This window comes from Psittacula echo (assembly GCF_963264785.1).
Source record: "Psittacula echo genome assembly, chromosome: 6".
Classification (NCBI taxonomy): Eukaryota; Metazoa; Chordata; class Aves; order Psittaciformes; family Psittacidae; genus Psittacula; species Psittacula echo.
The window spans coordinates 5,071,834-5,086,712 of NC_137743.1; the positions used below are offsets into that span (position 1 = coordinate 5,071,834).

The 14,879-nt window shown below is 41.0% G+C and overlaps 1 protein-coding gene across 1 annotated transcript in view; it reads right to left on the minus strand.

The window, feature by feature from the left end:
• Window positions 1-8,048: 8,048 nt before the first annotated feature.
• The window catches only part of LOC308222769 (scavenger receptor cysteine-rich domain-containing protein DMBT1-like), a gene marked incomplete at both ends in the record, with an annotated part of 8,863 nt that continues 2,032 nt past the window's right edge, over window positions 8,049-14,879 (minus strand). Inside the window, 9 exon segments of the mRNA XM_080621122.1 lie at window positions 8,049-8,221; window positions 8,890-9,161; window positions 11,063-11,457; window positions 11,853-12,025; window positions 13,037-13,245; window positions 13,516-13,708; window positions 14,165-14,212; window positions 14,475-14,561; window positions 14,564-14,785. Coding sequence (XP_080477248.1) covers window positions 8,049-8,221; window positions 8,890-9,161; window positions 11,063-11,457; window positions 11,853-12,025; window positions 13,037-13,245; window positions 13,516-13,708; window positions 14,165-14,212; window positions 14,475-14,561; window positions 14,564-14,785 — 1,772 coding nt within the window.

Consider the following 14,879-nt stretch of genomic DNA (forward strand, 5'->3'; position numbering starts at 1 on the left):
TAGACATCCTGCGGTGAACAGTATGAGAATCCTGATTTGAGAGATTCATTTTTGGTGAGAGAGTTTATTAGAGACTTTACCACCAAGTGTAAGTGAGCAAATAAATGTTGTATCTTAAGATTTGCAGTATCTACACTTTGGAAATCAAATCATGCATGCTGCACTTGTTATACTCTGCCAAATACATATTTAGCTTGTTATTAAACACTGAATAAGTCATCCAAAGCAAAACAAATCTGAGAAGTTAACAGCTCCAGAATTTCTTCACTGAATCTAATTCATTGTTGTTGGACTAGAAGAACAGTTAAGACAGAGTCCAAACTAAATTTGTCTCTATTTGTGTGCATTTAACTGGCATCTCAAAGGGAAAAGCTACAAAAGTGTCCCTTGACTTGCATCTGATTTGTTTCTTCAGATATCTACTTGGACAGGCACATTGTTGAACCTCATTCGTAGGATTTTTGAGAAGAGAAACCGCAAAGCTGGCAAAAAGTCAGAATGGGATTAGGAAATAAAAGCTGATCTGAAAGTTCTATTTGCTTTCACTCAGGGTCTGTCATCACTGTGAGAGTGTGTAATTAGATGGGTTGCATCCTGCCTCACACTTTAGAGGTGTCAGAAAGACAAAAGGCTGTGATCATACAAATACAACACTTACTCTGATCCAGGAGACAGAGGCAGGGGCTGGGGAATGAAGCCAAGAACAGAGATAAGAGCTGGAGCAGCCAGAGAGAGATGGCTTACAGTCAGGCAAGCAGAGCATAGACAAAGAAAACTGGTTAAAGTAGATGATGGCAGTAAAAATTATCATAATGATGCTTAAATAACCATCTGCAATTATTCTAGGCTATACATTGAACTATTTAACTCAAAGTCATCTAAGTCACCTAGGAGATAGAAACTAATCAGGTAAATCAAAAGGCAATGACCATAAAAATGTTGAACTAAAAGCATTTCATGTCTTTCATTATCTTCAGATGCCCCTTATTTATCTAGAACTGGATTATGAAAACTAACTCCTCATTGTATTTCATTAAATTGCACATAATAGCAAGAAGAATCAAACAATACAAGCAATATTAAGTATATAACATGTATGCATGCATACACTCTGGAATAAATATACATTTAAAATAAATAAATGAATTCTTCCATAACTCTTAGGTCAGATTTCTGGAACTGGAAGAGTGACTCGATCATAACATACTCACAGACACAATTCTTGCAACGTTGCAAGGCACCAAGACAAACATGATCCTGTGGCAGCAAAATTAACTCCACTAAATGGTTTAAATCATTCTTATCATTCACTATGAGTATTAACTCATAATTTTAGTAGAACAAAACTGTGCTGTATCTCTTTCATCCCATATCTCTTTTCATCTTTTGCCCATACTGATACCAGCATGAATGTAATTCTTATCTGTGAAACCACCAGAGAGGACCCCAAGCAGTTTTATATATTTTTATGCACCCTGGAACAAGTCTAAGTGCTTTACCTGATTTGGCCTCCAGAACTGCTGGACCTAACAAGACTAGCCATGTCAAAATCGTAGTGGTACCCATCTCATCAATTGCTGTTGACAGAAAGGACAGTCAGAATATATAGTTTTTATTTCTGAGGGGGGTGGGGCTCTTTAGGTTTCTTTTTCTACAGGAGAACAATAAGGCAACTGCAGTCCTATAATCTAAAAATAAGATATGTTTGATTTGTTGTTTAAGATTTTGTAACTTCCTGGGTTCTGCAGAAAGATTATATCTCAAGAGTAACATTTTCCACTGCTACCATAGGTTTCACAATCATCTCATTGTACAAAGAAAATTAGCTCCTATCCAAAGATACATTTCAATTCTGGCTGATAAATCTCAGTTTTTTTTCTTTTATACAGAGATTCTTTGGCAGGTCTGGGGAAGGGAGTGGAATCTTGAAACTTAAACAGGCTTCATCAAGCAAAGTAATAAATACGTTTCCTAACCTGGTGCCTATTAATGTGGCAAATCTCAGCCATTAATGTCTTAAAGCTTTGGCATACTTTAAACGAAATAAGACCTGGTGACACTGTTCAAGTATCAATGGGGAGTCCCTGAAGAACCTTGTAGCTGAAGTCAACACCGGTGCCAATATGAACTGACTGATTTTTGGCACTTTTAAGTTCAAGTCAAAACTGTGTTTACTGATGGACTGTTAGATTGAGGAAACATTGAAGAGAATCAGGCTCAGATGATAACTTTCTGTGCAAATGTGCAGAAAGATCAGTGGATTTTATGCATAGGTAAGTAAATCACATGGGTTGAAACTTAATTTTATTCCAGAATTTCCTTTAAGCCATTTTAAAGTGTATGTGTGGGGAAGGTTCATATTTCTAATAAGATTCTATCTTTATATATTCCTTGTATGGTGAAAATTAAAGCTGTATCATTCTTTGAAGAACGAATCCAAAGCTTTTCCGCAACATGAAACAATGCCTAACTCAGTTCATCACTCTCTTGCCAGAGTGGTTACTTTCCTCTGTTTCTGTGTATTAACCACTTCACAAGAAAAGGCTGATGACTATCATAACACTGAAGAGCCAGAATGTTGTTCTTCACCTAATTCTTACCTCTACAGCCATCATGTCTTGAATGGCATTATCAGGAGTTAAAATTGGTTGCACAATTGTTGCCATGTACAAATTTATTGCCCTGCAGGGGCAATCATCAAGGGTGAAGACTAAAGAACATAACCTAGAAGGTCTTTCCACAAAGGCCAGCATTTTGGAATGGAAGAAGGAAGTGCAAAGGATAAAAGGTCAAAGATAACATTGGAAGCCTTGAAAATGAACATTGAGAAGGGCAAATATGGTTTTCTTTATACAAACAGCCACATTTGCACATGAATGAGGAAATGTACACACCTGGTATTCACTATTCATATTCTTCTGATTTTGACATCTTGGCAAGAAGCAAAAAAAATCCAGTATATTTGACCAATCAAACACTTCAATCAGTGAAGCAAGAGAAAGTGATGGCTGGAAATTCCTCTCCAAACTCTTGTAATAACTGAAAAGGGTGGGGAGGAAGTGGAACACAAAAGTGATTCCCAGGAAAATCAAGTGAAAAAACTCATGTCAAACTGTGCAGGTAAATGAACAACACTGATTAATTAATTCTTCACTACAAACTTCAAACATCTAGATCTTTCTAGAGATCTTGAGTACAAGACAATCTCTGCACAGTACAAATAGATAAATGTTTTGTTCTATTTAATTTGTATTATTTAATTAATACAATACAGCATATTTTCATCCCTCCCATTGACTAGGTAAATCTCTTGCAGTAACACAGTTTTGTTCTCTAGGACTTCTTCTGGCAGCTTGAAGTGTTTCTCAGGACATTATTCTGAAAGAAGTTCCTCCAAGCTTTGAAAACACTTTCTCTTCTGCTGGCTATTAGGAGACTTCTGCAGATGTACTGGCTTTTGTGAGGTCCGAATGAAAGCCGTTGAAAAGACAAAAATTAATCAGCTTTCACCTGTGACCCTAAGAAAGTACTTACAATGGAATAAGGGTGTCCACAGACTTCTGCACAAAGTAATGATAGTCTGAACACAATGAATTGCATTATGACACAATGAGGCAGCTTATTCTAATTTATCAAATTCCTTGATGGCTTCTTGGGGGTTGTTGCCTATGTCATATGAAGCATGTCATTGCAAATCAACTAGCATGTATTTAGTGGTGAGGATACAGGTGAATCAGAACTGTCTACTGCTAAGGGCATGGGTTGGACTCAATGATCTTGAAGGTCCCTTCCAACCTGGTAATTCTGATTCTGATTCTAAGAGTCAAATCCACTGTATCTACTGGTAGATTTCATAGAATCATAGAATCCCATACTTGTTTGGGTTGAAGGGACCTTAAAGCTCATCCAGTTCCAACCCCTGCCACAGGCAGGGACACCTTCCACTGGAGCAGCTTGCTCCAAGCCCCTGTGTCCAACCTGGCCTTGAACACTGCCAGGGATGGGGCAGCCACAGCTTCTCTGAGCACTCTGTGCCAGCGCCTCACCACCATAACAAGGAAGAGTTTCTTGAATAGGAAAGTTCTCAGCACAGATATCATTCACCAGGCACATGTACTTAGAACATGACCCTTTACTCCTCATCAAATCCAGTTCTACTGACTCATGCATTTCTATAATATGTGTGGATCAAGGAAGGTGGCAGAAAATAAGAAGGATGATTCTGAGACACCAACTGCTTTAGCAGTATTTTCTAAAGCAACATTTAGCATGGAAACAACTTGGTATTTCTACCTTGCATTCTGATACAATCTTGATATATCTCCATCTGGGAGCTGTGGCACAGACCTAGTGTGGGAAGATTCAGCTCTGAACAGCACAACCACATTGCAGGCTGAAGGCACCAACAACCTAGGTCTAGGACCTTCCTGCTTTTCTAATTGTCACAATAATATTAAGAGATTAGGAGAAGTAGAAAAAGTGCCATCAAACTGTGCCCTGGAACATGTTGGGGTAGCAACACCACAGCAGCAAGACCACAGCAGAAAGAGGGGCAGGAGAGAAAACAGCAGGCCTGGGAAAAGCAGAGGGGAAGGTCCTCTTCTAGAGAGGCAAGAAAACTCCGGTCTAAGGAAGTCTTCACTGTGCTGAGCAGGTTGTTGGATTTCTCCAAGCCTGGACAATCTCTGGTCCACACAACAGGACTAGATAAAAGGCAGGTTAACCTCCTGGATAGCTCTGCTCTTCAGAGGTGGCTGTAGGCATAGAGGAGTGGAGGACCTTCCTCAAGCCTTGTTCCTCATGTGTATTAAAAATCAACTTCCACTGCGTGTGGGCAATGTCAGCCCCTCCTTGTATGATCCCTTCTCCACAGCAGGGAGAGGTGGAGAGAGGCCTGCCTGGAACCACCAGGAGAAGGCAGCTTGAGGTAAGAAAAGGTACGGAAATGGCTGATTCCCATTAGAGCTGCCCTCATCCTCCTTTTCAGGAAAGGATGTTACCCTGGAGTACAGCCCACCTTCCTTACACGTCACTACTTTGTCCCTGGCTCACCTCACACAGAGTACATTATCCTCTTATCAATGAACTTCCTTCTTTCATAGCTGGCTAGTAAACAGGAAAGGCTAAAGTAGAGCATTTCTCAATCAAATACCAATGACCTTCCCACCTGTACTAAGTACCTGCTCCCAAACAGATTCTTCCTTCATTATTTTTTCTTCATTTTGTTTTCACATGGGGATAGGAGACAGGCCACGTTTCCTTATGGCAGCTTACGTACATTCTTTCTCTCCCCCTCATTAGAGGTGTAGAAATGAGTAAGAACAAGAGCAGAAGTCATTGTTCGGCAAAGTCATTTTCTCAGAAGCCATGTTCTTCCTGACAAAAAGTGGGAGTTCAGATGTTGAGAGGTATTAGCTATTTAGCTTTAGATAATACGTTTTAAGTCAAATGAGTCACTTAGAATTATGATATTGTGATATTATGATATTATATGCTGTTTGCTTAGCTTTACTTGCTTAGCATGAGTAGTTACAGTTGTTGAAACCTTAGGCTGCAAGCTGTAGACTTTTACCTAGATAGCCTTTCAGCTGGAACAGAGTTAATCTGTGTCATTTTTGTAGTACCTGGTACAGTGCTGTGATTTGTCTTTACTATGAGAAGAATTTTGGTAACACACTGATGTTTTAGTGGTTGCTAAGTAATGCTTACCCTCGGTATGGGGCTTTCTTAGTGTCCCAAGCTCTGCTGATGAGCAGGTGCACAAGAAAGGCAAACCAGAAGATAAGGAGGCTACAGCCATCAGCAGAAGCTTCAACTCGACAAGATAAGAACAGTTAACAGCCTGCTTGCACGGAAACTGAGAAAGAATCCATAAAGGTGTTGGAAGACCCCAAACCAAAAATCACCATTGGACTAAAAATGCGCATGAAGTGTGCATGAAGGGTGGGTACTGGTCCCTTCTTCCAAGTAACAAGTGATAAGACAAGAGGAAATGACCTCAAGTTGTACCAGGGAAGGTATGGACTGGCTATTAGGAACAATTCCTTCCCCAAAAGGTGGTCACGCATTGGAACAGGCTGCCCAGGGCAGTGGTGAAGTGGGCACCATTCCTGTAAGTGTTCACACGCCATGTACATGAGGCTCACAGTGACATGGGCTAGTGGTCGGTTTGGCAGTCCTGGTATAATGGCTGGACTTGGTGATCTTAAAGATCTTTACCAACCAAGCTGATTCTATGATTCTATGATATTTTTGTTTGGAATTTCTCTCTGGAGGCACCCAGCTTGAGCTGCCCCTTTTGCTGTACTACTCAATCACTGAATTATTTCTCCCTGGGATCAGATCTGGTATTCTGCCATGGGACAGCTAGAGTTGAACTGGAAGAAAGAGAGCATGTGTGTGAGCCAGGAGCTGGAAAAGGCACCCATCGGTTCACTGGAGCTTCCTGCTGTGAAGGGACTCCGGTCCTAGCAGTTGGGTGGTGTGGTGCAACTCCTTGAATGGCGTGTTAGAACTCAGGCAGAGGCTTCTCCCCTAATGCAGACAAATAGGTGGCATGTTTGCAAGTACACAAAAAAATGTATTGCTCAAAAAATCATAGAATCACAGAATGGTTTGAGTTGGAGAGGACCTTGAGATCATCGAGTTCCAACCCCCCTGCCATGGGCAGGGACACCTCACACTAAACCATGTCACCTAGGGCTCCGTCCAACCTGGCCTTGAACACTGTCAGGGATGGAGCATTTACCACTTCTCTGAGCAACCTGTACCAGCACCTTACCACCCTCACAAGGAAGAACTTCTTATATCTGACCAGAACTTCCGCTGTTTCAGTTTAAACCCATTCCGCCTTGTCCTATCACTACAGTCCCTGATGAACAGTCCCTCTCCAGCATCCTTGTAGCCCCCTTCAGATACTGGAAGGCTGCACTGAGGTCTCCACGCAGCTTTTCTTCTCCAGGCTGAACAGCCCCAACTTTCTCAGCCTGTCTTCATACAGGAGGTGCTCCGGCCCCCTGATCATCCTCATGGCTTCCTCTGGACTTGCTCCAACAGCTCCATGTCCTTTCTTTCCTGCTTTTTCTCAATTACACATTTACATAACAGATTTGATTATATTTGTCCTCTATGCAAAACCTTACACATGGCCTACATTTCATAGAATCATAGAATCATAGAATCATAGAATAGTTAGGGTTGGAAAGGACCTTAAGATCATCAAGTTCCAACCCCCCTGCCACGGGCAGGGACACCTCACACTAAACCATGGCACCCAAGGCCTCATCCAACCTGGCCTTGAACACCACCAGGGATGGAGCATTCACAGCTTCCCTGGGCAACCCATTCCAGTGCCTCACACCCTCTCAGTAAAGAATTTCTTCCTTATATCCAATCTAAACTTCCTCTGTTTAAGTTTTAACCCGTTACCTCTTGTCCTATCACTACAGTCCCTGATGAACAGTCCATCCACAGCATCCTTGTATTTCCCAGAGAAATATGTGATTGTGAAGAACCAGACCCCCTAAATAAGGAATGCTGTACAGGAGCATGGCTCATTATTAAGGTATTTTTACTGCAAAGAAACATTTGTCTCAGACTACTTTCCAGAGTATCTGATGGTGCTACACAGGGGTTTTATCCGTGTATCATCAATGGCAAAATAAGACAGTTCTTCATTCTCAAGTCATTTAAATCAGTCTTCTCAGACAGACACTCAAAACAGGAGCTCAACTGAGATGCTCTGAAATGTCCAGTGTTGAAAAGGGCAGCTTATTTGGATGCTAGGATGGAAGAATCAACCTGTCTTAAGACCTGAAGTGTATTTGTACTTTATTTAAAGCCAGGCTCCTTTATAGGTTCAGTTCATGGTAACACTTGGTGTACTCTTGATACAGATTTTCAATCTGAATCTTGATACAGATTCTTCAAACAAAATCTGGATGGAATAGTCAAGTGAGAGTTATCTTCTACACAGATTGCAAAACCAAACAATGAAGCAGATGGCTGGTGAAAATGGTCTTCCACCTTGGAAGGTCTTGGCGTGCCTCTCACATTATCTGGTATGGGATGGGTTCTTGCAGCTTACGCTTCAAAAGAAATCCCCCCACTGTGAGAACAGCAGAAGCCAGCACCACGATGGTCACACCCAGAGGAACGTGAGAGGTGGCAGCAGTCACTGAGTCCTGAGACTCCCCTTTCACCTTGACGTCAGATGCCAACTCTGTGCATAAAAGGGAAAGAAAGAGATTTACATTTGTTTTACTGAGCTGGTTAGTCTCAAAGGCAGTTAGGCAAAGAGAGCTTGAATAAAAATGTTGCAATCTGGATTTTGCCAGATTACCAGAAACCAAGTTGGTTTATTGTACATTGTGTCACCAATGATTCTGTGGTCATGCCAAACAAGTAAAGATTATGGCAAAAAGTCAAAGAGCAACTAAGTTTGTAATGATTATACTCTAAGACCAGAGAATACTGTTTTCTTGTAGTGGAAACAGCAGCTATAGGACACTGGGAAACACAGTTTGCAAGGGGACCTATGGATTGGTTGCTAATAAATGTGACACGCCAGTCAGGCATGGACAGCTTTGAAAAAGTAATATAATCCTGCAGGGAGATGAATTACAGCTCATCCGTCTTCCCACAGAACTGAATAAATTGCCATTTGACATGTGCAGAATAAATAATGGATCTAAACTGTGATAGAAAGGAAAGAGTTGTAAACTTTACAAAGCAATTGTACTTAAAAAGTAATAAAAAATTCCACAGAAGAATTAGAGCAGAGCTGTGGATAAACCAGCAAAGGCATATTTGAGAGCTGGATTTGATGTCTGACACACAAACATACAGTAATACACAGAGTCTTACATGATCTAAGTTATTTAAACTTACCAGCATTCCTGTTCTCAGCATGAGCTTCCCGAAGCTGGACAGGTCCAACGACAACACTAATTTTTTCCTGGGAAGAGCCTGCATCCCTCTTGAATTTATTAACACAACCTTGATAGCAGCGGGAAGAGTAGTCATAGGCCCTGCACACCACCAGCTCACACTGCAGGTAAACTGATTGGTATCGATTAACAAATGAAAAAGCATTAAAGGCAAACCGAGCAACACTGCTGTATGGTGAATGGTAAGAGGAGTAGGTAGGATCCTTGACACACCTAGGAAGACATAAAACGAACAGATTAGCTATTGTGAATGAAATCACTATTACACTATCTCTGTGCAGTATTTCTGAGCTTAAATATAAAAATGGAAGGTAAAAGAGTAAGGGAACTCAAAAGGATAAAAAGAAAAAGTGTGGGTTTAGCAACAAGAGCAATTAAGACACAAAAATAAGAGTGGCAGTGATTTCTACCACAGTAATGCATGCAATACAGGGGTTTCATAACTCAACAAAGTTTGTGTAAACAAGAATAGCTGAAAAATAGCTAAACCAAGAATAGCTGAATAATACCTAGTGGTTCTGCTGGTTTCTGTGTTTCAGGTGAGGACCTGGGTTGCATTTGCAAACAGGATTGCCCACTTACTGCAAGGAGGCCCCTGCAGCTTGTTGCAGAAAGGGCCCCTTTCTATTCTAGAAGGACAAAACTAATTCCAATATACATTTTATTCTGGAAAATAAGCATGCTTTTCAGTCCTTCAGTGTATGCAGAGTACCTTGCTTGAGGAATCTGGACACCTCACCGAGGTCTCCAAATGTTTCACAGAGCAAGCTGCTAGATCAACTTTCCTGCTAATGGGTTTCACTTCCTGACAATTTCTAGCCTTAGAAGTTACCTAACCTGGATCCTGGTCATTCTGGTTTAATTTTAAAAGATCACCATAATTCTCTCACTATTGTTACCCTAGAATATTTCAAAGTTGTCTTTAATTATATTCATGCTCATTTCCCTAACAAACACATCAAGGGTTTTAGGTCCTCTCATTCTAATTTGTTTTATACTGCAGTGGTATCCCAACATACACGGTCTTTATAGATTAATGTTAGTGACTTAGTGTTCAAGCCTAGGTTGGATGGGGCTTGGAGCAACCTGGTCCAGTGGAAAGTGTCCCTGCCCATAGCAGGGGGTTGGAACTAGATGAGCTTTAACCTCTCTTCCAGCCAAACCATTCTAGGGTTCTATGAAATACATTTGCTTTTGGCACCATTCCATGTCACATAAATAAAATTATCAGGAAGATTATCAGACTCTATTTGCTCCATCTCCCTGGTGAGTGTCCTGCTCACAAAGGTAGGCAGTCCTTCTGTGTCCCACTTACTGATATGTGTTTTTATAGTTAAAATATAAAGAAAACCCAACAAGAGGAAAATCTAACAAGATACGATAAAATTCATATCAAGTGTAAAAGGGAGGACATTCACCCAGCAGGCAGGAGGAACTGTGTCCTTTCATTAGCCTGTCATAAGCCTGACTTACAGCTTAGCAGTAGGTTACCACACTGCTAAAGTTACTTATGTGAACACCCTCCCAGAAGGCAGAGAAATTACAATCCCACCAAGCACAGAAGAGAAATAAGCTACCATGAGTTTTTCATTCCTGGAAAAAAATGGGACACTGAGAGCCACACCTTTATGCTTTTAGTTCCTTGTCAGTTTTGCATCCTTCACAAGAATCCACAACTTTTCCATTTCAAATCAGAAGGCACAAATTAAGCAAAATGTTTTAGGTTTCTAGAGTAGCAAAGGAAGGCTAAGGAATTTCTCTTCTCTTTGAACAGACTGTTTTGCATTCTAATTATGATGCTGTGAAATTCTAATTCTTGTGTATGGAAACAGAACCATTGACATCCCAACAATTCATGTATCTATTTCAGAAACAAATTCAGACCTCGGTTTCTATGCTGCCTCCTTGAGTGTGCTCAGTGTTTGACTGCAACTTTTGAATGGCATTTTTTTGTTATATATTTTCTTCAGGCTTCCCCGAAAGGTCTTTCTTAGAAGCATGTTTGTATTGAGAATTGCAGCCAACATACACTGGCCCTCAATCACCTCTGTCATAAATGAAGCTCTTTCAGAACTATGCCTGCAAATACTTAAGTCATTCTAGAAAGTCCTTACCCACTTCTGATCAATTCATAGGTCAGTGTTCTAAAGTTGTTAGGATCAGGTGATGCCACACATGTGTCCACAAACACTGCCAGATTTGGGTCAGAGCTGTGAAGGGAAGCTTGAAGGAACAAATTCTGATTCAGGTCAACGTAGTATGGGAAGTCATGCACTGGCCGCAAGAAAGATGGGGAATTGTAGAATGTCAGGTTCACGCTGTATCTGCCATACTGGGTCAGACTTTGCTTGACATTAATGGTGTCATTGGCAATGTACATTGCTTGCACCCAGGTGTTCCGGAGCATTTTGCAATTGACACTCAAGTAAAGGTCCCTTTGCCTTTTGATGATGTAACCGAAAGCAGGCACTCTTATCACATTGGAGTAGGTGATCGTTTCGTTGTTGCCCTGTTCAACACATTAAATGAGTACAAAATCAGTGCATGTAGTCATGTTCACAGTGTGTACTGTGAAGTTCTGCATGTACAAGGTCCTAATATTAGTCAGAGAGAACGTGCCATACTCAGAAACCCCAAGCAACATAAGTGGGTTTGTTCACTTAACTCTCTCCTATACTTTGTTCTCTAGACCATCACTCTGAAATAGATACAGGGATTGCCTAAGCACTGGGAAGGATAAGTAGGAATGTTTAAGAAATCTTGGACTCCAGAAGCACATTTCTTTTCTGTGTTTTGAATACCTGTGGGCTTCAACACCATTTGCAATTCATTACAGTTTTGCAAATGTCTATTAAATTTCCACGCCCAAACCTGGAGAACTCTCCAAAACAGGTTGACACCTACCTGTCTACGTGTACCACAGCCATTGTATGGAATGTTGAATATAACCTCAGTTGATGTAATTGTTGGTCTACAGTAAGGGTCAGACAAGCTGATGTTCCACACTGAATAGCCCTGCGACTGGAGATAACTCCTGTCCACTGCTGCGCGCATGTATGTTGGCAAGCATACAAGAGCTAGAGAAGAAAATATGAATTACGAATAATTTCAGGTACTTGACAATGTTTGCATAGAACCATAGAATCAGCTACGTTGGAAAAGACCTTTATGATCATCTAGTCCAATTGTTATCCCAGGACTGCCAAGGCCTCCACTAAACCATGTCATTAAGGGCCTTGTCTACACAGTTTTTGGATGGTGATTCCACCAGTTCCCTGTTCTAACGCCTGTTACAGCTTCAACAAATGCAATAGCCTACCATTTAGGGGAGAGAATTCATAAGCCAAACCACTTATTTTTATGCCTTAGACATGAATAAGCAGAAGTCTCTGACAAACTTCAGCGGACCATCAGTTACTAACCTGATTAAAATATGTAGCTTACAATAGGCTTTTGCTGAGACCTTGAGCCTGTATCACCTGTATACACAAAAACACTAAAAAATGGGAGTTTTTCCTGAACAAGAATCCAAAAGCTATTATGGAAAGTGTAGAGCTAAATGTACACAATGGCTTGCAGAAGCACTGTTTAAGCAGGGGAATCATAGAGTCACAGAATAGTTAGGGTTGGAAAGGATCTTAAGATCAACATGACAGTTCACTGAGTCCATGGCATGAAAAACAGTGATGTGGGGGAGAGTCTGTTCATTATTAGAGAGAGATATCTTATGATAGGCAACAGCTCTGCTTTGAATACTTGGACTAGGAAGCTCCCAAAGGTCCTTTCTAAGCAATATTTCTATGATCCTAAGAAAATCTGCCTACAAAGGTAGGAAAAAAACATATGAATAATGTGATAAGAAGAAATATGATTTTAGACTGGCCATTGTAGAAAACATCTCAAGGCAATTAATTTGATGCTTAAAATGTTTTTTAAATGAAAAAAGATTATTCTCTGTTGGTGATCATTATGAAATTCAAGTAGGAATCTCACGTATGTGCAACAACATTAATACTTATCTAGTAAATAAAATCAGGGTATAAAAGCTTCTAAGCAAAGAAAACATTACAAGCAGAACGGAAACTTACTGGTGGTATGGTTTGTTGGAATGGACCGATACTCAGCATGAAACCCTCTACTGGAATACCTGGAGTCACTGTGAAATCTGACAGCCATGAAGTTGGATGATGATGTGTATGTAAGACCATAATTAGAACAAATTTTTCCAAGCAGAGGAGAAGTATTGGGTGGCCCATCATAAATCTCAATGTAGTCGTTCTGGCATCCACCTTGCAATCTGAGGAAGAAACATGAATGTATAATAAAATACATTTGAAACCCTCAGGTTTTAAGTGCTGACAAATAATAAATCAAAATACTTCACTCACACAATTGCCATGCAATATTTATAATACACTTATAATCATGGGACATGTGCCTGAGAATTTGGGTTGGAACTAGGTGATCTTAGGGTCCTTTCCAATCCTAACTATTCTATGATTCTAACTGTGGTTGCAGTTGAGATTTGAGACCCATTTATTGCCCAAGCAAGAAGCAGTTTACTTACTGAATACTTCTAAATCTGAGTGTAATGCGGAAATTATTCTCTACTTGTATTTGCCACAAACAATCTGCATTATCTGGGTAATTCAGAGGATAATAAGGACTCTGAAGTGTTCCGGAGAGATTAAAAAGTAAGCCACCACAAATATACTTGTTAGCTGAAAAAAAAAAAAAAAAATATATATAAATGTGATATATTTAGATTGATTTATAATAAAGTGAAAATATGTTCTATATATCCAGCCACAGCTCCAAGAGTTTAAATCTCTAGAGGGAGAACTGAAGAATGGTGCTATTCTGACTCAAGCTACAAGTGTGATGATCTCTTCAGAGATCTCTGACTCTCCAATTCTATTTTGTGTTTGGTAGGTTTAAGACATAAATGGGTATGAAAGGAAACAAGTGGTGCTGGGCCAAATAACAAAAAAAATAGTGAAGAAAAGAAAGATTTCCCCCCAAAATGAACACAGACTGAAATCCATATCCAGAAACAGACAGACATGGGGGAGATGCATGTAGGATTTAAACAGCTAGCACTCACAAAAGGCTTATCCCAAAAGCATTACAATAAGCACGATACAACTCCAACATATAAACTTGAAATAATGCATCTAAAAAGTAATGCGCCATATAAATGAAAATACAATACAAACCTGGAGTAGTCACTGGTGGAGTGGGAACACTGGTAATATTTGTGGCATCTGTGGAGAAGGAAAAGAAAGAAGCAGATGAGAAACTGTGGAAGAAAAGGCGAAGCCATGGTTTCTTCCAGCACTGGGCATGCTGGTGCCAGCCCATCACATGGGCCATGGATAGCCTGGTGATCTTGATAGGCTGGTCATCCACGGAGCGAGCAACAAAGGACACAATCTTTGACCACGTCTTCAACATGGACCTAATTGTGGGCCACAAGAACCCGTTTTTGAAAGTGTCCTGGCACGTAGGAAAGAAAAGCAATGGTACCTGAGCAGACAACACCAGCATCTTCACTGTGGCGACAGTTGTGGACACCCCAGCCATTGTGGCTGCACTGGAAGAGGGAGGACTCGTCCCGATGCAGCGCACGTCGTCCAGGTAGATACTGCCATCGCCTTGCCCAAAGTAGGCATTGGAAGTTGCAGCAACAGCAAAGCCACATCCCAGCTGCCTGCACACGACCTCGGCATCCTTCAGGTCCCAGCTGTCATCACAGACGGTGCCCCGGCCCCCAGAGTGAGAAATCTCTACGCGCCCCTCACACTGGTGTCTCCCGTTCACCAGGCTCAGGGAGGCACCTGGAAAGGAGGAGACAGGGAAAACGTGGGAAAAGCTCTCGGACTGCCACCCTCTGGTTGTTGAGGCCTCTGCCTTTCCTTGTCTCTGCTCTCC